This window comes from Branchiostoma lanceolatum, chromosome 1 (assembly GCF_035083965.1).
Source record: "Branchiostoma lanceolatum isolate klBraLanc5 chromosome 1, klBraLanc5.hap2, whole genome shotgun sequence".
Lineage (NCBI taxonomy): Eukaryota > Metazoa > Chordata > Leptocardii > Amphioxiformes > Branchiostomatidae > Branchiostoma > Branchiostoma lanceolatum.
The window spans coordinates 20,061,564-20,085,771 of NC_089722.1; the positions used below are offsets into that span (position 1 = coordinate 20,061,564).

The following is a 24,208-nucleotide window of genomic DNA, read 5'->3' on the forward strand; positions in this document are numbered from 1 at the left end:
TTGGTCGGGGAGTGGTCCACCTAGGAAGAGACCCAGCACCGACCTTGGTTGGGGAGTGGTCGGGGGCAAAGTCGTGGAAAGGTCCTGAATGTGTGACAAGGGCTTTATGTTCATGCTGCATTCAAATGTTAACTCGACACGGTTTATTTTGACATATATAGGCTATTCCCATCCACCGTGCGCAGAGCGACAGCGCAATCACTCTTCAAGCCGGCGGAAAGATGGGTGGAGAAGCCAATAGGTGGAGGGAAACCGCTTCGAACGAACGCCGAAGTTCCGATGGAGAAAACTCGTCAGACGTTCAAATCATCGGACAGAAGGGACCAACAATATCGAACTCATTGCAAGATTTTCGTCACGCCAACCCGCACATTCCGCCATATCTGGATCCTCGCTACGTCGCGGACGCACGGCAAGCAATCGTCTACGGGAACACCACCGGGCAGCAGTACTCCCCCGCCGTCAGCACGGTGGCACAGAACCACGTGAGCCCGAGATCGGTAGCCCCTCGGTTCTCTCCCTACGCACAGGCACAGGCACATGCACAGGTACAGGCACAGAACGACCTGGCCGCCGCCACCGCTGCCGAGAGGCGCAGGCAGGCGCACATGGACGTCAAACGTGCCAAGCAGATTCTAAACGAACACAAATCTTTCGTGGAGAAATACAGCAGGCCTGGAGAAGGTAATCAGCACAACGCTGCCGGCAACGAGGTTCAGTTGAACGCACCGGCGGCGAACACTGTAATCCCGCAGGCACCCGTGCAGGCAGGCGTGCAAACCAGCACCATCCATCCATATCCTCATGGTGTTCCAATCCATCAAACTGTCACCATGGCGCAGGTAATGCCCATCCTTCCAGGCGATCCTTCATTCGCCTCTCGGAGTGCGGCAATAGCTCACATGGTCGGTCCAGAGCAGCGGCCGCTGTCAGCGATGGCTCACCAAGGGATGCACCCGTTTTACTACATCAACCCAGGGATGCCCGTCCCTGGATACCAACAGCAACCCATACCGGGACAGAGCCCTAGGATGATGAACCCCGTCACACAACAACTCTTGTCACCACCCGCTGGACAACAAACTCCTACCTCAACGCAGAATCATCAACTCAACACCTTGCTCGGAGCACATCGTCCACCTAACGTCACCTCAAACGTCTCTATCAACAGCAAAGAACCCCCTGCTGCCCAACACCACCCGGTCTTACTGACAGGCAAGCCCACTCCGGGGCAGATATGCCATCACCACCAGCAGCAGCAGCAGTACGGCTGGCCCGGTCAGCTCCCCACAAACTCTGAGATGAAGGCGGCGTATTTTGCTGCACATGCCGCCCAATATGCTGCTAAGGTGCAGAGCAGGGCAGAGGCCGCTATGAAACGTGATGCAATGAAGGACCACCTCCAAAGAGCAGCCAACGTCGTCGCCTTACCGGAGATGCAGCAGGCTGCGTATCTGTCCAAGCACTTCAAACCCTTCGCAGTCACCGCTCCGGAGGGCAACATGCACCCCTCAAAGACACATCCTGCCCACCTGCAGCAAGCACGAAGCCAACACAAAGAGCACCCAATGGTGGGACAGACAACCCGCGAAGCTGCGTATCTACAGGAGATCCAGATGTACCACGCCAACAACCAACCAGCGTCAGTCTTCCGAGGAAATCCAATGATGAGGGGACCACCAAGCGTTGAGAACGGACAGGGCAGTCCGAGTACGATGGGTTCTACCAGAAGGGACAACAGTGGGGTCGTCAGTATAGCGGATGACGAGTACCACAGCTGCGTGGTCTGCAACAAAGAAGCCACATTTCTCTGCTCTGGCTGCAGGAAGGCCTGGTACTGTAGTCCTACTTGTCAGGTAAGGAAAACCTTGGGTTTTTTTTACTCACCTCCATGAACGGAGGTATTGTTTTCGGTGTGTTTGCTTTTTTACTGTTTGTTTATTTGTCTGTTTGCCTCTTTTTCCATCTTATGTATTTTCCATATGATAGGCAATTTCACCACAGAGTAACAGAAGTTCAGAGTTGACAGAAATAGTAACTTATCAACCTTGTGCGACAACTGACAGACATTCCAAGTGTTTCAGCTGTTTTGCTGAGTCAAATGCTATCTTATACTGCCAATTATTCTTGACTGTATCCTGTATGAGATTGGTACTTTCGATCGTCACTTTTATATACTCATGTGAAGGTATTCTACTATCAGTGATATCACAAACGACTTTATTCGTTGCCCTGGTGTCCTCTATTGTTTACCTGCAAAGAATAATGAGGAAAACTGAGGAAAGAGGCATTTCCCCTGGCTTCAGGCCAGGTTTCTACAAAGGCTTGGACAAGACAACATCTTGAACTATCACACGGTGGTAAACGCACCATCTTCATACCAATCCTGAATATGGTGCATTTCCGTCTTTGTTTATCCTTGCCATTTCCGATATGTGGTAGTAGTAATGATAGTCCACTGCGTTCTGCTGCTTTACCTTCAGAGATGTACCTATTTCAAAATGAACAAAAATGCCCGCATTATTTCGGTAAGATTTACCTATGCTGACAAATGCAACACGTTGCAATCTAGGGTCAAGGTTGCAATCCAAGTCTTATATGAAAAAAGACATGCCACATATGATACAGAGGTTTGTCGGGTATATGGGCAATTAAAACCAATTTTTCTGACGATAATGAGGCATGACAACGAGCATGACATGCAAATGAGACCATCATGTAACATACCGACCAATAAAACCAATGTCGTAACCTAAGCGCCATAGACTCCTTTAGTGTATGCTACGCTAATTGCAATTTGGCATCGAAGCATAATCCATTTTTCGGCTTCCTGTATCAAGTTGCAATTTGTGTACTATGAATGGCAACACATGCAGGTTTCAAATTTTTTATTATAATCGCGGGCTATACCTTTTGCTGCCACCATTCAAAGGCTATCCTCTCCAGAAACATAAATAGATAAATTGGATATAGGAGAAACGTCATGCAATGGCGAATTCATGCTCATATCTCTATACATGTATTTGAATTTTCACCGTTGCCATCGGGACAGTCTTTTTAACCTATAACTACGCTAGTTTACGGCGTGATGCATCATGGGTAGTATGTCAGTCGTGTTCTGTGTTGCCATGGGCCTTCGACTTTGACATATTGCCCACAATGCATCACACTGCACATACGTACTTCAAACCGTGAGCTAACTTAAAGTTATCTTTCTTGAACCAAGGACATTATATATAACGTCCTTTTTTGTACAGACTGCAGTATAGTTATCGATATGTTACAATGTTTACTTGAAAAAAACATCATTTGTTTGCCACTCCGGTGGGTCTATCCCGCAAGGCCATGTATATTCGATTATATGGATGCCATCCGACCACGCATCAATTTTCATCCGGTAACAAACAAAACGTTTTTGACCATATTGTAAATCGCGCAGAGCGTACAAGATTAGAAAACATATACCAGAAATTCATAAATTGCAACAACCACAACAAGATTGGCAACATAAAAAGATGTTGCCATGGCGACGGTGGTCTCGGTTAAGGTTTTCGTTTTTAGCCCACATGCAAATAAGGACCTCGCATAATTGCATAAATCATATCAGTCGATCACCTTCTCTACCAAAATAACACAAGTTGTCCAATGTATGAAAATCTTGTTTTCACAAAAAAAGATATCGTACCATTTCCTCATAAATTATGTTAATGAGGCCCTCTATGCAAGATTTGTGTCTAATAGTGGCCACATTTACTTAACTTCCAAATGGTGCAAAAATGAAATCCCCATCATTTACCACTATGGATTTATAATGCATGTATTTTGTCATTAATAATGCAAATTAAGTATAAATTTGCATAATTGATATCTGTCGATATTTATCTCTTTCTCAGTTACGTGTCATGTGTTTGAGAGTCCTATAATAGAATGCAGCTGATTTATTAACTGTCCTCATTAATAATGCAAATCAGATATTGATTTGCATAATTGGCATATGATTATGTAAATCATCACTTAAGCTATCTACACACCAAAAATTATGATGATCCGTCATCCCCTTCTTGCGTTATTCTCTTTCAAAGTTTGAGTCAAAATCAGCTCCTGCAGTTCCAAAAAAAAGCCGCTAGGGGGTCCAAATCTACAGGACATATTTTCCTAACAAAGAGCTATCCACCACTTAAAAATCATGACTATAACATGTTCAGAAGACGAGATTTGAAAAGTGAAAGTTCCCCTGCAGTACCATAGAAAGTCGCTAGGGGGCCCAAAATCCAATCATTACAAGGTCTCCCACAGACCTACCCACCTACAAAATATGAAGACAATACATCCAGGCATTCTTGAGTTATCGTCCCATGGACTTTCACATTCCTGTACAATTCCTAGAATTCTTGCAATCTGCACACAATATAGTAAAAATTTGGCTCGCCCTGAGGCGTCGCCAAAAAGCTATCCCCAAAAGCGCCTATTCCCCAACCACAATGTTAAGTGCCTCTCGAAATTCAATTACAGCATTGAATGCTGGCGCCTGTGGGTATGTCGTGACAGCTAGTCTAAGTATGATATCTCAGAAAATAGCATCAAAGGAAAAAAAATCTTTTTTTTTGGTATCTCATAACTGAAAACAGCCGAGGCAAAAATGATTTGCATAAACCACTAGCAATATTTTGATGTTGCAATCATCGCTTTTAATCTTAAAGTAAAGCATTTGAAGAGTTGGGGCGGAGGTATATGTATATCTTGGCACCATTCATTTCAAATGAATCTTAACAGCCATCTTCAACCAAGCGCATGTTGTAGTGTTCGGGTAATTTTAACCTTTTGTAGATATGGAAGAAAATAATAGGTCTGTAGTTGTTTCCAATAACATTATGAAATATTTTTTTTAAACTAAAATATGGCCAGATATTTGAATAGAATGCAATATGGAAACTGCATTTCCAATTGCGAATGTAAAGTTTTGCGTAACAAAAATGCGACGAAATCATAGACAGCTAACACTTTAGTATTATTCACTTCAATGTGCTTTCATGAGCTATTCTTGGGCTTCTCATTTCATTTCATTTACAAGGCCTGAACATGAATGATTTCAATAACCGGTCGTGGCAGCGTGCCTTCAAATTTGTACCATTAGCCCCCTGGGCGGCACCAACCGTATGTTTGTCGCAATTTAATCAGTTCCGTGGGTAATATTCCAGTCTGTGTGAAAGGTTGCAATTAAACAATACGAATCTAACTACATTTGACATGAACACGTGAACGGTGAATAACTAGCTCCTATAGTGCCAGCCAATTATCTTCCTATAATAACAGCTAGTTGTCCCACTGTTCGGCTCCCTTTTGATGGTGTTATTAGATGCATAAAGGCATGAACAGAATTCGTGCTGGCGGTTCACCAAAGCAATATTACATGCAAGTATGACCGTTTTGAATCCATAGTTTTTTAAGTTTTTTTTTTTCACTGCCTGGCGAGTGATTGCTTCTTTGGTTCCATTAGTGTCACTTGTACTCTGTTGCGCACAAGAAATCAATAAGTCTGACTCTTTTCCAAAAATTACATCCATTAACCAAATCAATGCATACTATGATATGATAACCTAAAAGTCTACTACGAAATTGTGGCTGTTTCATGAATACATGTTTAAAGTAAAAAGACAATAAATGCCGAAAGCGTAGCTGTAATTGTCGACACTGAGCATGCCCGTATATTATTTTTTGAAATTGAGTTGATTTGTTCAACACATCTAGGCAAGCTTAAACCGGTCACTATTTCTAACCCTGTCCTGTTGCTGGCCGAAAAGACTAGACTTTCTGCATCAACTTACCTTCTTAAGTTCTCTCAAGACGATGTGTTCTGCTTAAACATGTTGGCATAAATAGACAGCGAAAAGAACATCTGTTCAAAGTTCGAAGACGGTTAAAAGGTTTTACCTCCCTTCCAACATTTATTGATTTTGCCTTACTTGACTTCTTTTTTTTCTAAATCGTCCGAAAAAGAAAGATGAAGGACAAAACGAAGGAAAATAATGAATGAAAAATAGGGAATACAAGAGTTATTTTCATTGAACGTTCCCTGATCTTACTGAATATGTTATGTTTATTCTATGTCTTTGCAGGTGCAAGCATGGGAGAAGCACAGCGAAGACTGCCTGTGACAAAGGCTCATGGGAATGTCCACAAGAAATGCTGACATGACCGCACAAGAAATGCTGACGTCACATCGACGATAACGGAAAGGCTGATTGACGGGTTGTCATGTGAGGTGTTCCTTGGATTAGAGACTTAGTTGTTTTCTTTTAGCTTGAACGCTGTCTTATCGACCATAAATGTCTGTAGACGTCTGGTCCACAAGACTTATAGTTGATCCGTAGTTCTAACGTTACGAGTATTGTATTAATTCGTTTAGGTTCTGTTATCATTAGTCCCATCTGCAGTTTGTATTATGGAGCACACGCATCCAATCTGGACCAGGCAGACTCAACCATTTCTTGGCAAGTCAATTCTTCATCAGAACAAAAGGTTGGAGTTGTTGTTGTGTTATTGTATCGGCGGGCGTTTGTTCTTGCAAGCCGTAACTTGCCATTGCCATCTGCTTACCGTTAATTTTTTTTCCTGCCGTTTGCTCTTGCCTGGTAAGTTTGGCAGTGCGTTTGAAATCTCGCGAGAGTTTGAACGTGATTTGAATTCTCGCGAGAACGTGATTTGACGCGAGACGTCCACCGTTACCTGCTCTGCTACTGAACTGAGCGTGGGCAACTTTGTAAACCCACGGGTGACGTTTTATGACTTACGGTACGATAAAGCTTAGCATCATTAATTAATTATTGTTAATGTTAGAAAGATTTTATTGTTGTGGTTGATGATGTGTGATTATATCATGTAGCCAGGGATGTACTTTGTTGAATATTTGAAAATTCTCTTACATAGACGTTAGAGTTAGAGAAAGTGATATCAACTGTTCATTACAAGTTGACGTCGTCAACGTGAAATTATATCGTTTTTAAGTGATTTTGGCAATACCGTCGAAGACGGAAGGCTTTTTGGTGTAGTAGATGTTGATGAATTTGGTATTTTTTGCTGATCAAGGCTAGTGTTGGGTTAAGAGGTGCCATCTTTTGTCAACGCCATACAAAGGGAATGTTTACTATTAAGCCTGCGCCAGAGGAACTTGCCACAATGTAAGCATGGTTATACAACTGTGATGCCATATTTTCTCAGGACTGGCATTGTAGGTGTCAAAGAGTGTCATGTCTTGAGACAGATACCACGAGAAGGTCTCGGAAAGATGTGCCTTACACGCAAGCGTAGATTGTTTCATTGATTGATTGGTTTCAAGAAAACGCATTTAACCCTAATGAGCAATGGCCTTCTTCAAACGTTTCCAATTATCAGAAAACCGCTTGAATCTTTCGGCTGAAGTACTTTTTCGACACCTCTTAAGGAGGACATTAACATTTCAGTAACGATTTCATCTTTGCCCAGTTCCACAGCTAGCCCTTAAGACAACTCTTAAGGAGAAGCTGTACCAGCTGCATCCGGACGTTGATAGTGTATGAGTAAAGGTTAAGAGTACAGGAGTCTAGAGTCGTGACGACAAAAACTGTGTAAAAACAGGTGTTGACTTTTGCTGTGAACGAAAAGTGTGATTCTTGCCTCTATAATGACGCATCATGAAATATCAAGATTCTGCCATATCACCGCCCTGCCTTTTCGAAACAGAAGATGTTATTTCAACCCCGAGAGGCGTTTGTACGAGTTTTAAGGGTACTGAGTAGCTTTCTATATTTTTCATTGCCATGGTATTTGATACACAGGCAATAATAGAAACTAATATCAATATTAAAGATAACTTATTTGAATGTGTGAAAAGATTAATATGAGCAGTCAATATTTTGTGTATGTTTAAAAGCTTTGTTATACAATATCCGCGTGTAACACGTTTCTGTAAGTGAATGTTTTATTGGTACGTGAATAAAACGTGCGTATTTTAATTGTTGCCGTTTTGTTGCATTTGTGCGTCAAAAATTTCTAACTTGCTTTAATTTTTTTTGGGGATGGGCATAGAATTATCTTCAAGCAGATGTTTGGCGTTTCGAAATAAAAGCGTCCAATATGACACAACCTGTTATTTGAAAGACATTAAAGGCACCCAGAGCATTTTATGAGGTTTGAAACTTGAATAAAAAACTCAAATTTCTAGTCATTCCTACACATAGTGAGTTTCAGTAACACTACACCATTACATATCGACATGAAAAGATCAAAGATACGATGTCGTTGTGTGGTGATAACTGATAGAAAATCCAATCCGTAATAGACTGATCCTGACAGTCAATCACAATTAGCGGTTCGACCAATGAGAGAGTGACTGCATGTCCGTCAAGTATTTGCATCTGTATGTTTTAATTTTGCATTTCTACGTTTTGACGGAGTTGGGCGGGGTTATGGTATCGGTTTGTTTACACTAGGCGCATGAAACTAAATTATCACCATGTAGCTTATTTTTGTGCCGCTTTTGAGCACTTTTGATAAGAAATCCACACACAGATGTGGTAAACAGTGGCACTAAATGTCAATTTCATAAAGATAACAGCAACTAGAGTATTTCCAGTTTTCAAGCCTCATGAAATGCTCTGGGTGCCTTTAACACGCAGGGGAAACGTACAAACCCTATACATCTGCTTGGAAATTGGAGTGATGCTAACTTAATTTAAAAGGGTCGTCTATCAAGAAGATAATATATATTAATACGTTTCTATTTCGTACTATTGCTAATTTCTACACCCTGCCGTTCGACAATGTAGCTTAAACGGCTGCAATTTAGATTCAATTGAGGTAATGTTAGTTGATCGGGAGGTTATACATAAAGCAATATTTCATCGCGACAAAAATAATCGACAAAGGGCACTCATTATTTTACTTTCTCTCTCTTTTTCTTTTCTTCAGAAATGTTCAAAATCTGATTTGACACCGATTGCAGTTTCTTTAAAGGTTTTTCGCTCGTTCGACAAAAAAAACATCGCCTTGAATCTGGACGTAGCAAAAACAACTCATGGCAAGGATTGTCACGTATCACTATTAAAGTCTAGACTGATTAGCCGCCACATCCAACCAAAGGAAATTGGGAATATTTTTCACTTTCATGTTTTTTTGTTCCGCTTAAAGAGATTGTCTGCGCCAGTTGCTGCAGCCTTAGGGTCTTCCACGTGCGTGCACCATGAAGGTGGTACCTCCATTGATTCCCGTGTAACCAAAAAAAACTTGCTGTTTAAGTGCAGATAGTGGACTTTTAACGTTATATCCACACACGGTTGTGTTACTCTTGAAACGTCCATAATATTTGTCATTAATAAACCATAAAGCATTGGCATCTGTACTTTATACAAGCCAGTACACATGTTCTAAAAACTGTACATAAACTAAAACGCTTCCCGGATCACGTTTGTAATTGCATCATATACATGTCATTTTAATGACGTCTCCGTCGTATATACGTTGTATGGTCGCTAGCTGTATGTAGTGTTTGATACAATAGGCAAAATTTGCAAACGTGCAGATATTTTTCATCGTTTCTTCACATGAAAGAATCCCAAATTTTCTCTCTTTTGAAAATGTGGTCAAAAAAACTCTTACGCGCACCCACCCACTTTGCCGTGCACCTATCTCAGTTATTTACCGCAGGGGGAGGAATCTAATCTATTCCCTTTGTCTGGAAACGCAAAGAGATTGTCTGCATGTCGACGTCAATCACTGTTTGACGTTCCGGAGTGCGTGGCATGACTCGACTCCTTACGCACCTGTAACCATAGGCGGGCTAAAGCTTTGTGGTTCAATTCTGAACTGTCTATCATCTTGAAGCTACACAGTTAGACATTTCAATCTTGTAATGACTTGTATTAATGTAAAAAAAAAAAAAACGAATTTTTGTATTTCCATATATGAGGCACTGATGACGTTCTGAAGCGCGTGGCATGACTCGCTTCCTTACGCACCTGTAACCACAGGTGGTATAAAGCTTTGTGGTTCAATTCTGAACCGTCTATCAAGCCACACAGTTAGATATTTCAATCTTGTCATGATTTGTATAGTAAATTTTTTTTTTCAAATATGTAACCATAGATGGGCTAAAGTTTTGTGGTTCAATACTGAACTGCCTACACAGTTAGATATTCCAATCTTGTAATGATTTGTATCTGCCATTTTCCCAATTTCTACTATCTGTATGGAAGGTGGTTTGGTCCCAGTTACACAAAGAATTGCTGTTTCCAATAAAAACGTGATCTTTGTCCCACAGTAACCTTGCTCACGACATTCTGAAATGTAATAACAACCTTCCCAAGTACACCCCTCTAGTGGCAGTCTCCTAGCGTTAAAAAAAAACTGATTATTTTCGTTCTAACAAAGGGCAGGAATTCCAATTGCCTCCCGGTGGATTCTGACTCCCCAAGTACGCCGAACATCTGTGTTCGAGAGATTGACAAAACCTTCGTACAAAATAAGAATGCACGATCGTGAAAACACGTTATTTTTAGAGTTTATTCAGGTACAAGCCGGTACCGCTGTCCATATTAGCCATTGTCACGTTAGACTTGGTTAGTTCGTTGTCACGAATTCGCTTTGATTGCGATAAATAACCGTCAGACTGCTCAATGAGTTGCATCCTCGACCAAGTTAACGATATCAGTGGGTTCTGGATCAAAGCTGATCTGTAATTTCCGAGTTATATTATAATCAAATTATCGACCCAAATTAGATCCCAATCTGCATAATTTGCACCACTGTTTAAACTGACTGCATACTTAACATCCTGGAAATCCGTCGTTCTTTTCTTAAGTTATTCTTCATAGAAGATTTTGGCAAAAAAAAGCCCCTGCAGTTCCAGAGCAAGCTGTTAGGGGGCCCAAACCTACACCACTTCTTTTTTACATTACAAGCTATTTGTCACCAAAACATCAAGTCCATAGCACATCCAGGTCAAAAGATCTAAAAAAACGGAAGATCTTCTGTAGTACTAAGGTCACATACCAGGAGGCCCAAAACTGACCTTGACCTTTGTCTTCCTGGCAAGCAGACACCGTAATCCAGTAATCGTGCGAACACCAACAGGAACCCTCCCGGTACCCAGCAGTCCACCGGGACAAATCTGTGCAAATGTGACCGTAGCATTAGAGGGCAAACTCGCCAAGCCGAGGTTTGTCTTAGAAGTCCTTACAAATGTTCAAACTACCTCCGCTGTCTCTTTCGCTTGTGGTCCTGACACCGAGAGCGAGTTGGATAAATCATGTTCATGAGTACCCAAAACACAAGGCTGGATCCGATATACAGTAACAGTTGATTTGAAGTGACAAGAGATTTTGATTCAGTGCTTATTACGCAACGTTCTGGTATACCTAGTTACTTTTATATAATTCAGATTGATGAAATATACTGAATGACCTAACATAATATAATATTCGAGATTTGTATTCCTGAAGGCCTAGACTACTTTAACTAGACTATTCAAAATCAGTCACACGAAAAAGAAACTGACATCTTTAACGTGGTCAAAGAATACAATTTATTGAACAAACGGACGATTGTTTACTGCAATGAAAGCGAATTCGTGACAATGTGACAAGGTATTCCTAATCACTCCAAAAAGATTACTGAGTCCATAAACGTTGGTTTAGTGACGACTAATTGGTATACCAATAACATTGGATACTGTACATCCACCATTCTGACGTAACAATGATATGAAAAATACAATATTCGCAGATCTACTGCACGTTTCAAAAACCAATACAAGTCCTCAACATCATTTTTTTCAAAACATTTAATATAGTGACATAAGGTTACGCTAGAGTCGATAACGAATAACCTTCTCCTACGTTTTTAGAACAAAAATAAAAACAAAACTTTACGATAATAGTGAAGATGCATATACCATGAAATCCATATCTTGATCTAAACTTATAAGGCAAACTATAGGGTCGGAAACACCGGACTAATTTCTATCGTGAAGATTTCTTCGGTACTCTTAGTACGGGTTGGGTAATCAATTTTAGTCGAGTGACACGAAACTTAAGTCGTTATTTTCGTTCTTGTTTTCATCGCATTTACTTTGCAGTTACAGTGTATTATACCTTGCCCCTGTTGGAATGTATTTTGACGCACAAACATCTGCATAAACACATATTAACATGACGGAAACACGCATACATATTTCCCTAGATTCAGAGTATCTACAACTTGGACTAAATAAGACATGTACAGTACTCCTCATGTTCTCCAGTAGGACATGACACTTAGGGAGACTAGGGTGGTCAGGGTGAGGGTGTTCGGCGCCGAGACTGTCCACGCCGCCGTAGAGTTCCCCATCTGGTTCCCGAGGATGGGCGAGATGACGTTGACGTCGTTTCTGTTCGGGATGAATCGCGGGGTGCAGCCGAGGAAGTCCAGCGCGAAGTCCCGAGGGTAGCCGTACTCCACCTCGATGACACCGTCGTTGAATTTCCAATAAAGGTCGTCCTTGACAAAATACGTCCCGTCTGGTAAAATAGAGGTGAGATAAATTCAGTCAAATTAAAACTCAGTAAAAACAAGCCGCTAGGGGGCCCAAAATTACACAACTTACTCCCTGCCCCAAGACCTATTCACTGAACATGAACCTGGCACTTGCAGAGAAGTTGACCTCAAACTTTTTAAAGTACTCATATTCGAACTTGACCTTCCTTTTCTCGACCCCTAGATATCTACCAAATATCATGCCGAACCATACATCCACAGCATCTGAAAATTAGGTTTTCTACAAACACAAATTCATACGCAGCCCGCTGCAGTACCGTAGTAAAATGCCAGGTGAACCATACCCTGTTAATGAAACGGTAAGTACATTGCTGTCCTATGTGCCACTAGGTACTTCAAGGGCCTGAAAATACGAACATTACTAACATTGCTACCTGCTATAAGCCAGTTCATGGTTTGACGTGCGCATGTGCAGTGGGATGCTTTGTGGGTACTATGTCAAAGTTGAGGGACCCTGACTTTGACCTGTCACCCTCAATGCATCGTACAACACATTCGCACTACGAACTAGCTTATTGGGAGGGTTATAAATGCAGTGACTTCCTTACCCAGGGATCTGGCTTGGAACACTGCATCGATGTACGCGGGTACTCCCGTCCATTTACTGATGTCTTTCGGGTACCCATAATCCATCGCGTCGTCTTTGAATCTCCAGTAGATGTCGTCTTTGAAGAAGTAGATTTTCCCGTTCCGCCGCCATTGTAGGGCGGCGTCGATCCCGTCGTCAGGAAGACCAATGTCCCGGAGGTAGTACGTCCTGTCCTGAGCGTATCTGTCCTCGAAGATCCAATATCTGGGACCTAGAGAACAGAGTGTGTGCGATATTAATCTTCCATTTAACTATGATCAGTACTGACCAATCGATGATGTAATAGTAGAAGTAGAAGTAGCATAAGAAGTAGTATTAGTTGTAGTAGCAGTAGAAGTAGAATCAGTAGTAGTAGTAGTAGAACTAGTAGAGCTAGCAAAGTAGTTGGTTTAGGGTTACTGTAGTAGAACTAGTAGTAGAAGTAGTGTAGTATCAGTTGTAGTAGTGGTAGTAGAGGTAGTACCTACGGCAGAAGTAGTAGGAGTAGTAGTACTAGTAGTTATAGTAGTAGTAGTAGTAGCAGTAGCAATTGTAGTACTGGCGGTAGTAGAAGTAGTAGTTTTCAAGTGTATGTGTTCAATATGTCTATGGGTCTAATTCTAAAACAATCGCGAAATTGAAATGTGACTAAACCCTACCTGCGAAGAAGAATATTCTCCCGTCTGTGAGTCTCTCATACACCGCGTCGATCTTCCTGACGTCATCCGGAATGCCCTCCCAGAAGGAGTGGATCCGCCAGGGGCCGCTCATGTCACCGTCCCCGGCCCTCTTTCTCCAGAAATACTCGTTGTGGAAGAAGAAGAGCTCCCCGCGGAGGTCGGCGATGGCATCGAACACGGGCTGGCACTGCTGCGGGGAGATGGGCGGGTTGGCCCCGGGAATGATGTTGGGGTTCTCGGTGATAACGATGGGAGGGGTCGGGTTCTCCGGGATGCTGGTCCGCGGGGCCTCGTCGGAGTCAGGGTTATTACGATAGTGTCTTCTGCCTGTTGGTTGAACACACGTGTTAAACAATCTTGCTTAAAAAAATTCATTTAGGGCAATCTACGTTGAATATGATTATCTTATGTATGATACTAGTATTTTTTATGCAATATAATACAATTTTGTATCTTTTATTAGTCGTCATTGTCTTCCTATCGCAGTCCAACTGATGATTCCAAGAATTCGAACCAAAAGAAATCCAGTATGTCAATACAACAGTCGATGCCTGGAACCTTTTCGCAAACTGCACTATGCACCGTTCAAGACTGACACCTAGCGGAACGGTTTGAAACTACCATGGATTCACTGTTACACGTACAGGAGCTTCATTAGACCTTTGACTCACCGTACAGTGTTTGAATCCCTTGTCTGTCGTCGTCAGGCAGAGTGAACGTGTTCATGTCGTAGTAGTTGTAGTATGGAGACATGAGGGACCCTGGGGACGAGGAGTGGTGAAGCCCGAGCGCATGCCCGAACTCGTGCGAAGCAGTGACAAAAATGTCCACACCTGTAAGAACAAGTATGACGTTGTTACATCAAAGATCATTTTTAAAAACATAATTCCTTTAGTGTGTATATCAAATTCTATATTAACGTTAAAAGACACTCTTCTATCATTTTCTGGGAATCTGTTTTGGTGAGTCCGTGTGTCTCTGAGTGTTTCCGACCTACTTTGGCCAGCATAACTCAAGAATCTATGGCTGGATTTTGATTATATACAGTATGTGAGAGAAGATGAACGTCAATGACGATTTTGGGTCCCCTAGCGGCATCCCTTGGTACTGTTCCGGTATGGTTTTCGTGTTAAGTATTTATATTATTACTTGTGGTTCGTTGAGTGTTTGAACATCTTTTTGTTACATTACAGCCATGTGACATTACAGCCATATGTATTATTTTACGTTATAATCCTCCTAATACAATGTATAAAAATTGAAGATAGACATATAGACAATAGATTACTTTGATTGCACATTGATCGATCGATCGATTGATTGGTTGATTGATTGATTGGTTGGTTGATTGATTGATTGATTGATGTAACCGCTCTCTTACCGGTGCCAGTGCCCACAGACCACGGTTCGTCCTCGTCAAAGTGGGTATCGCCACCGATGCCTTCGCCAGGGAAGAACGCATGCGCCAACACGCCACCCGCGCCGTCGAACGGGAAACTGAGGAGAACAATAACCAATCAGACGTGTGTTGTTGTTTCTTTCAACAGTATAACGTTAATCATCAATGTCCGTTTGGCATTCATATGTTTGACAAAGTTTTAACTTTTTTTCTAGTTAAAACTAGATTTCTAAGCATTACAAACCTTCTAGTTAGTGTAATAAATATCTAGTTTAAAATCCTCGACCTTTATTAATTTTGACCTTGGAACGGATAAGCCATTGAACAACGATTTTGTTCTACTGAATGCCGTCCATTTTTGTATACATCTGACTGAATGTAACATGTCTTGTCCTGCATACTATACTAGGCCCTCTTGGTAAACCCAGCTGTCTTGAGATGAGATGAAATAAATACAGAAATAGTGTTGGTCCTTCATATCTGATGTTAGATGTTTGCACATATAGATCTCAAACTTACTTGTCTCCGTGATAGAAACGTCTGAAGTCTATGTTGATGTCGGCGTCGCCGTACCACATCTCGGTAAACGTCAGAGGGGCGACTTCGCTCCAAACCTGCCAGACGAAGGGGGTATGATATCATCTATAATTATCATCATTATTATCATTATTATCATCATTATCATCGTCATCATCATTACTATTTTTGTTATTGTTATTGTTATCATTGTTATTATTATTATCATTATTATAAACTCTATATCATCTCTTTAGACTCAGAATATCATACACAACCCTTCCTTTTGGGATTGCAAGGAGAATGCCAATAAGTAATAAGCGAATGAGGACCAGAATTTCGATTTAAAGCACACAGTATAACATGTTAAATTGAAGTATGGATAAAAAGACGGGTGAAAACATTGAAGACTGATCATGAAAATATAGAACTACTCACGGCGAAAGCACGCTCGACGGCGTAGCGGATGTCGCTTTCACTCAGACTGAGGACTGTTGGGTCTCCGTAACTTACAAATCTGAGGAGAAGAGAAATGCATACCTTAATACAACCATACTGCCTTTGCCTTTCAATTAACAACCTTCGGCGTGATCGTTAGTCTCTACCGGACTAACCTCGCCGGCTATAGGGAGAACATTTGCCGGGGGACTTTGGCCATAGAGGGTAACAACTAACATTGCAATATTGGACCCTATCTCCGTAGCCGACTCCCTTCGTACAATTGACTCTATTTTGGCCAATTTCTACTATTTTCCCAGCGACCCGCGGAGGCTGGTATTGCCTAGTGATCGTCAGCAATGCAAGTTTACCCTATGTTATTCCAACAACATCCGCTAGTCAGCGCGCATAGAGCGTGTTTTATGCTTCATGATGCAGGTGAAATTCAGCCGTATGGTGAAAATGATTTTGCAGTTCGTTTCTTGGGCTTGCTTACACGATGACAACTCCTACCTACTGCAACACGACCGATTCTTTTCTCAGTAAAACAAACAAACAAACAAACAAACAAACAACACAATAACGCACAATGGGGCCCTTGTAGGAAGATTGACAGATGTAAATAAAGCCGGAGGCGAGGTCTCCGCGTCTCAACCTAAAATTGGAAACGTATATCTCAATTCCTGTCTGTGACCATGGCCCTATAACGACTTAGGAAAGGCGGACAGCTAGATGTTCTTGCTGAAAATAATCAGAGTATAACCAAAGCCACAATTGAAAGCTAAATGACTAAAATAGACACAAGATTCTTAGTTTTTAAATTACAAAACCATTATAAAAATCAAAGACGACCTTTACAATTGCCAATGGCCAGAAATATTAGCCAAATCACCAATGGATTTTACTTTTTCATTACATACATGGGTAAAGCTTATCTTGACACCTAACCAATGAAAATTAATTATCAACGGATGTTGGCTACAACACACATTTAGAAATGGACACATCAGAAGGTCGTACTAAATTGCGTTCAGCGACAAGTAAAACCGTTCGACCTTCGAAGGGAAATGGCTTGCCGACGTGAATAGATAGCGTGATGACAAAAGATGAAGGGGTGACAGAGATAGAATACCCGGTAAATGGATGATAATACGGCAGACATCTGCATATCATTGCTTTCTTATCTAATGGTACGTGGCAATGTTAGTACAACCTTGGAGTCACTGTCGTCTGGTGTCAGATAATTGTTTGTGTCCAAAATGGCGGACGGTTTGTTTAGCGAAGGGTCATGACATTAATGGAGCTCTCATGCTCTGCGGGACAAAGGCCCAGACTGACACGAGCAATTATGAGTTAATCACATTTGATTGGCGCAGCATTGTACCTTCATGCCAAATTAGGAAGACTGTCAATCATCGATTACGTCGTTGTCCCTCGGCGGGGCAGTTTGCAGTGACGGAGGTCGTCGGTAATAGTCGGTAATGATCGGTAACGATCGTGAAACGAATATGGACGGGGTACTCTCCATGGCCAAGCAGAGGTTGATGGGGAAGATTGTGACCGTTTTATCATATGCCTCGTTGGTGGGGAGAGCGGACAAAAAACGGGGCATATGATAAAACGGTCACAATCTTCCCCACCAACCTCTGCTTGGAGAGTAGGACGGGGCACAATACGAGTGCTGGCGACATTGCTCTGTGCTAGTTTGTCACGTTCTTTCGTTTCCTTTTTGTCCTACATAATTGTTGTTTTCATGTCCCGCCCACCATACATTCGAAATGAGTCTTTCCGATCTAGGAGGTTCTATCAAATCAAACATGGAACTTCCTTGTTCGAGTCCTATGTTACATATGACGGACAATATGTGAAACGCATTTCATTTAAGATATCTAATCAAAATGTACATTGAACGGAAGACCTTGCGAATAGAAGGCCTTGCGAAAGTCGTTGTTGTGTCAATAAAGATTGTTGTTATTTTGATACGTTAATCATATACATTGTCTAGCTAGAGTGATAGTTTGTCCATACAACTGTGTTTTCAGGTCACCCAATCAGACCATTATGGCATAGAAAACATATAGTTCCCTGTCCTTAAAATCCACCGTCCGTTGAGATTTAGATCGGCGGGCTTTAATACTGCCTTTGGCCGCCGAAGGAACTGGCTGACGGTCCGATCCCCAGTCTGGCCCAGAGTAGCCATCCAGAATCGGACTGTCTCCGTGGTGTCGCCTGACCGACAACAGAACACTCACTCTGATAATAGAAATATTTGGGTAACACTTCTGGCCAGTGTGAACGGTTGTCGGCGCCCTCTAATACACAGATAAGATTACGATTACGTCTAAACATTTGTATCGTCTTCTGTAGTGAGTTTTTACAGGAATAGATTCCATTTCCTGAAATTCAGTTGGGAATCATAAGTGTTTGAGCACATGTTTGCAAACAGAGGCTGATTTTTCTGTCACAACGGCAGAAGGAAATTTGGCGGGAAATCTCTTCTGTCAAGGATTTTCCGTCTTTACATCCGGGAGATCTTATCGTTTGGAAAACGAGACGCTCGAAAAGGCAAAGCCTCTGTTTGTGTTCTGCTAATGTTGAAGCCTTGTATTCAACGCACGGATATAGGAACACCTAATCATGGGAGATCTTGGGAGAGGGTCCTTACCCCGTAAGGTTTATATACAAGGGAGGAAAGTTTGCTTAACTTTCCGGTGCCATTGTTTGTGTTTATACGTCTGGGGAAAGATAAATATAGGGGGATGTCGTCCCGGAGGGCTAGGGGAAGCAACAGATGATACCCTATAGGGATGATTGCTTTCTGTGGGTCTCGGCAGGGCCAAGGGAATGGAATTCATTGGTTCACCGTAATCAAAAGTACGAAAAAGTAAGTGTTATTTTTTTAAACATTGAAAATGGCCTAATGCAATCTAGTTATTGGCACGCTTTTGTTGTAGTTCAAATCTAATTTCTCTGCGTAACTTGTCCAATCTTGTCATGCAAGCAATGAACAATGATTTGCTTGCATGACAGAATTGGCCAAACTTACCAGAAATGTACAAAATCTGTCGAGACGAGGTCATGGTGTTGTCGGCCATTTAGCTAGCCTGGATACCACCATGGTTAGGCTACACATACGTCCGCAACTTGTAGGTTACGACTGCTGCAGTGGACGTGATCCTAACCAGGCCGATATCCAGGCTACCTGTCGGATGGACTGTCTAATGTTATAATTATGTCGTAAAACATCGCCAAGTGTACGAGTTACACACGACGGCAGAATTTGCCCAATCAGTCAAAGGGATTGTAGGCATCCAATGTTTCGCTGTTTTTAGCCAGGGCAGAAAATCACCCATAACGTTATCTAAACACGTGGTTCAACCTAACTGCCCTACAATAGACAAATAAGGCAACGATTTCATGTATGTCTGAACATTTGTATATCGTCTTCTGTTGTTAGCTTTTGCAGGGATAAAATGCATTTCCTGAAATTCAACCTGACCAAACATACGATTAACTGACCTGGTCGAAGACAGATATGTCGACACTTCCATAATGAGCCTCTTCCAAACATCAACATCTAAGAAATCATCAAAAGGAGTCAAACAAACAAAGATTAGATCCGTTCCTTCGGTCAGCTTCTTTTTCAGTCTCAGAGCATCCCCTAGGTGTAGTTCCAGGATTAACTAGTCGTATGAACTAGTTTAACACCTGGTTGAAGTTTTTCCAGACTGTTCGGTGTAATGATTTTTAGTGCGATCAAGTCAACACGTACATATCCAAATTGGAATGATTTTTTCGGACGATCCCGTAAACAGATCCAAACTGTTCTGTGTAATACAGTTTTGTAGTCCGGAAGATCCCGTGAACAGATCAAAATTGTAATGATTTTACGTGCGATCCCGTGATCATCTTGAACAGATCCGAACCATAGGCATTTTTAGGGTGATCCCGTGAACAGATCCAAACCATAGGGGTTTTTAAGAGTGATCCCGTGAACAGATCCAACCCATAGGGATTGTTAGAGTGATCCCGCGAACAGATCCAAACCATAGGAATTTTAGGGTGATCCCGTGAACAGATCCAAACCATAGGAATTTTTTGGGTGATCCCGTGAACAGATCCAAACCATAGGGATTTTTAGGGTGATCCCGTGAACAGATCCAAACTGTTCTGTGTGATACATAACATTCCAGGCGATCACATGAGCTGATCCAAACAGTAATACTTTTTCGGGCGATCCCGTGAACAGATTCAAACTGTAACATTTTGGACGATCCCGTGAACAGATCCAAACTGTAACATTTTGGACGACCCCATGAACAGATCCAAATTTGTGTAATGCTTATAACATTCCAGACGATCCCGTGAACAGATCCAAACTCTCCCGTGTATCATCTGAACTTTCCGACCGATCCCGTGTGCAGATAAGAACTGTTCTCGTTCTACGCAGACCTATAATCCCCTGAATGTGTCACCTTATCTTTGCCGGGATCGTGTTCTGGACAGAGGCCAGGAGACGAGCAAGGTCACCTCATCATGTATGAGATAAGTCTCCAAGCAGAGGTTAGGTTTTAAACGTCTTTTATACCCCCCTTACACTAGAACGGCGCTCTGGCCGCGCGCTCTCTGCGACCTGAAATTTAACAGAGCGCTCAACTACATGTAATTTCATAGATAACAAACAAATCGTTTTACGCTTTGTCAGTTTGTGCGTATTGTTGTCTTTTCAGCCATACTTTTACAATTTGCATGTGGTCCTTATGTATAGGTGGTCAGTCGTACAGGTTTGACTATATTTAGCGTTCGACTTCCTATGAGCATAAGGGTATACCATTAGACCTGACGCCTGGGTCCTAGCAAACGAGGATGGCACGACAGATAATCATGGACACTTAGGGAATAATCACAGGTGTGTCTCTTGTGTGATTGTTCTCCTGCCCCGAGCAGCGACACAGACATGTTTTGACAACCTTAAATAGTGTTCGGGGCGGAATGACCAAGGTTGGCGTCTGTATAGACAATAAGGACAGGGACGAACAGCTTAATTAAGAGCAAATGATTTCGCCTCGGAGGAGCGACATCGTCTGGTAACCATTCTCTAATAGGGCCAGTGTTCCGGCTTATTGCTACGGCCACATTTCCAAACCGGGACCCGGGCGGGCTGCTTGCGGGACCGAAAATAAACCTGATCAATAGATATACGCACAGTGATCAATAGATATACGCCGATTATGCTTATGGATAATTTAGTTATGTTTTGTGTGTTTTGTTGTCTTGACTAGTACTACTGTTACTAGTACTTACTTGCACTACTAGTACTCACTTGTCCTACTGCTACTAGTGCGCCACGCTGTCTAACTTTCATCAACGTACTGCTATTAGTACTTACTTGTCCTACTGCTATAAGTACTTACTTGTCCTACTGCTACTAGTACTTACTTGTAGGTTAGATCCGTTTTGTCCCAGTTGCCCTGAATGTTGTATCTCTTCTTCCTCAGCCTCCTGTTCTGGCCGCTGACGTCCGGCAAGCCACACCGCGGCTGGTGCATCTTCTCCTTGGTGGGCTCGTCGATGACGCCCGTCTCGTTGAGCCCGGCGTACCGCTGCATCAGGCGGATGGCCTGGCGGATCTTCTCGGAGCTCTGGAGCGCCGCGCCGCCGCCCGTGGGGCCGTCAGCCTGCGTCCCGTCATTCACGATGTAACCGTACTGGGTCAACCAGTCCTGAGGTGGTGAGGGGAGAGTTTTGGAAAATCATCAAAGAGTGAATTAAACTTTGCGTTTGCGTAGGTGCTATAAAACATATGTTGTCACCTTGATGAAGGTTAGACATCCAGATAGTAGGATGCGCCAAAAAACAGTTACTCAAGCAACTAGATAAAATTAAAGTTTCAAAATTTTATCCACTTGCTTGAATAACTGTTTATATGTTGTCATAGATTTTGGGTGAATGACATCAGTGATCTACGCCTGTTAAAGCCCCTTTCGTATGTTCAGGACCTTCCTACGACTTTCCTCCCGACCACTCCCCAACCAATGTCGGCCCTGGTTTGGGAATAGCCTGGAATCCATCGTATTCCAGATCCAGTTCTCTCCTTTAATGACATTCACAAGCACAATATGCCAACCCAAGCCTAATCCTAACCCTCGACTTTGATTTTTTTTCTTCATAATTCATAGTCGGCTGACATAGACGACTTGTAAAGCCTCGTAGTCAACCTCCCCGACCAACTCCCAACCACAGATGACCTTGCACACGACTAACTCCCAACCATGGTCTGTCTGGAGAAGGTCGGGAGGCCTTGGACAGCTCTGAATTTGTGTGAGAAGGACTCAAGTTAACGTCCTTATTTTTCTAAAGATTAGTTAGTTATACCGTGGGTATAGCTAAATCGTAAGGGAAAGACATTGACAAACAAAACAAAACGATTACCAAAATCCCTGCACTAGACACAAGCACTGGTCGCTCTAAGCCATCAGGTCCGTCCCAAGGACAGAGAAAAGATTTTCAATTAACTCTTAAACCAGACGACCCCGAGAAGACCGACGCCCGCGGTCTTGAGGGATTAAGATGAACCACCAACAATCTTGTCATATTCTCAACGACTTCCCTTTAATAAGCCTTTCTACATCCTCTCCAGAAGGTCTTTGGGCTGGCCAAGGTTATCAAGATGGCGCTGGCTAAGTGGATTTTCGTTCCAGATGTCCAGTGCTGTTCTGTTATATTGATATTCTGTTATATTTATATATTGATATTCATAATTTAGAGCCTGTATTCTTTCAGTTTGCTAAACTGAACATTGTAAATATTTTTTCTGCAATTGCAATTGTATGTCACATGCCAAACCCACCGCTTGCCTATATCAAAGTAACGACCCTGGCGCACCGGCCTGCGATCCGTCCTTCTCGCTGCGTTGGCGCTGACTAGCCGTCATCAGCCAATCACGTCGCCGTCAACGGTCAAGAGGCAACGTAATTGGCTGGTAACGTTCCCTCTAACACTAGGAGGGAGAGAATTTGATTGGTCGTTTGGCTGACGGCTCGCCAGCGCCACGCAACGAGCAGCATGGATCGCAGGCCAGTTTGCGAGGGTCTTAGACATATCCAAGCGGTGGGCCTCGCATGATGACAGGAGACTGCTGGGGGCAAGTGTTCTCGTCAGCTGTTCGTCGCCTGAGGTGACCTACATTGTACATACGACATAATTGCTAGTTGCGGCCAAAAACGTCCGATTAATGAGCGGTACTCCTTTGTTTGCCCCAGAATCGCTACACATCATTCTGACCGGTTCAGCCTTGTGAACAACGCTGAAGACTATCGTATGACAAAAAAGCTGTCCTTTCGTCAATTTTGTGTCGTCCCTATGACTACATGTACGCGAGATATTGTCACGTTTCAAACATGGCGCGACAATCAATCTGCATCTTCTTAAAATCCTTCACGATTTACTTTCATCTCAAATATAGTACGTGGAGTGCACGTTAGACAAATTTTCTTCCTAAACCCTACACTCCGGTAGCAATTGACCCCCTCCAGTCAACGAGCCCCTGTCCCGCCCTAACAACCAATCTCTGCATTCTTGCTTGTCCTTTCCTCACAATCTGCCAGTTAACCAGTCTAGACACAACACACGCACGTTGTGTAATACCCTGCTAAAATTGGAGCATAAGAACATCGCGTAAGAACCACTATCAACTAGGATCAGCTCTTGAAACTCCATTCCCTTTGATCGTGCCGACCTCCCGATACGAACACCTCGCTGTGCGCCGTCTTTTTGTGATCAGAAGGTTCGTAAGAAGTCTGTGTACAAAGCGCTCAGTTAAAACACGACAATTGTGTTGATAGTTGGAACAGAAGGTGGAGAACTTCACTCCCGTGGTGCCTTTAAGTAGGCAGCTCTACAGACCACCCTGCGTAGAGGTCACGGTAGAGGTCAACAGGATACAACTGTTCTTGTATAGAACCACATGTTATCACAGCGGGGACCTATGTCTGTCTACCATAGCTCTCACTTCTATAAAGGATATCTAACCTCCTTGCT

General features: G+C 42.6%; 2 protein-coding genes across 9 annotated transcripts in view; one reads left to right on the top strand and one right to left on the bottom strand.

The window, feature by feature from the left end:
- Positions 1-7,991, top strand: part of LOC136440121 (microtubule-associated protein futsch-like) — a 48,609-nt gene extending 40,618 nt beyond the window's left edge. For all 3 annotated transcript variants that reach the window (XM_066435982.1, XM_066435965.1, XM_066435973.1), the window contains 2 exons: positions 162-1,856; positions 6,117-7,991. In XM_066435982.1, the coding sequence (XP_066292079.1) occupies positions 162-1,856; positions 6,117-6,155 (1,734 nt within the window). In that variant the 3' untranslated portion in view covers positions 6,156-7,991. The remainder of the gene's footprint in view (positions 1-161; positions 1,857-6,116) is intronic.
- A 3,542-nt stretch (positions 7,992-11,533) lies between these two features.
- Positions 11,534-24,208, bottom strand: part of LOC136440141 (matrix metalloproteinase-24-like) — a 78,331-nt gene continuing 65,656 nt past the window's right edge. For all 6 annotated transcript variants that reach the window (XM_066436008.1, XM_066436032.1, XM_066436026.1 and 3 more), the window contains exons 3-10: positions 21,608-21,891; positions 16,169-16,247; positions 15,734-15,828; positions 15,197-15,312; positions 14,487-14,648; positions 13,795-14,142; positions 13,116-13,367; positions 11,534-12,530 (exon numbers count right to left, since the gene is read on the bottom strand). In XM_066436008.1, coding sequence (XP_066292105.1) covers positions 12,262-12,530; positions 13,116-13,367; positions 13,795-14,142; positions 14,487-14,648; positions 15,197-15,312; positions 15,734-15,828; positions 16,169-16,247; positions 21,608-21,891 — 1,605 coding nt within the window. In that variant the 3' untranslated portion in view covers positions 11,534-12,261. The remainder of the gene's footprint in view (positions 12,531-13,115; positions 13,368-13,794; positions 14,143-14,486; positions 14,649-15,196; positions 15,313-15,733; positions 15,829-16,168; positions 16,248-21,607; positions 21,892-24,208) is intronic.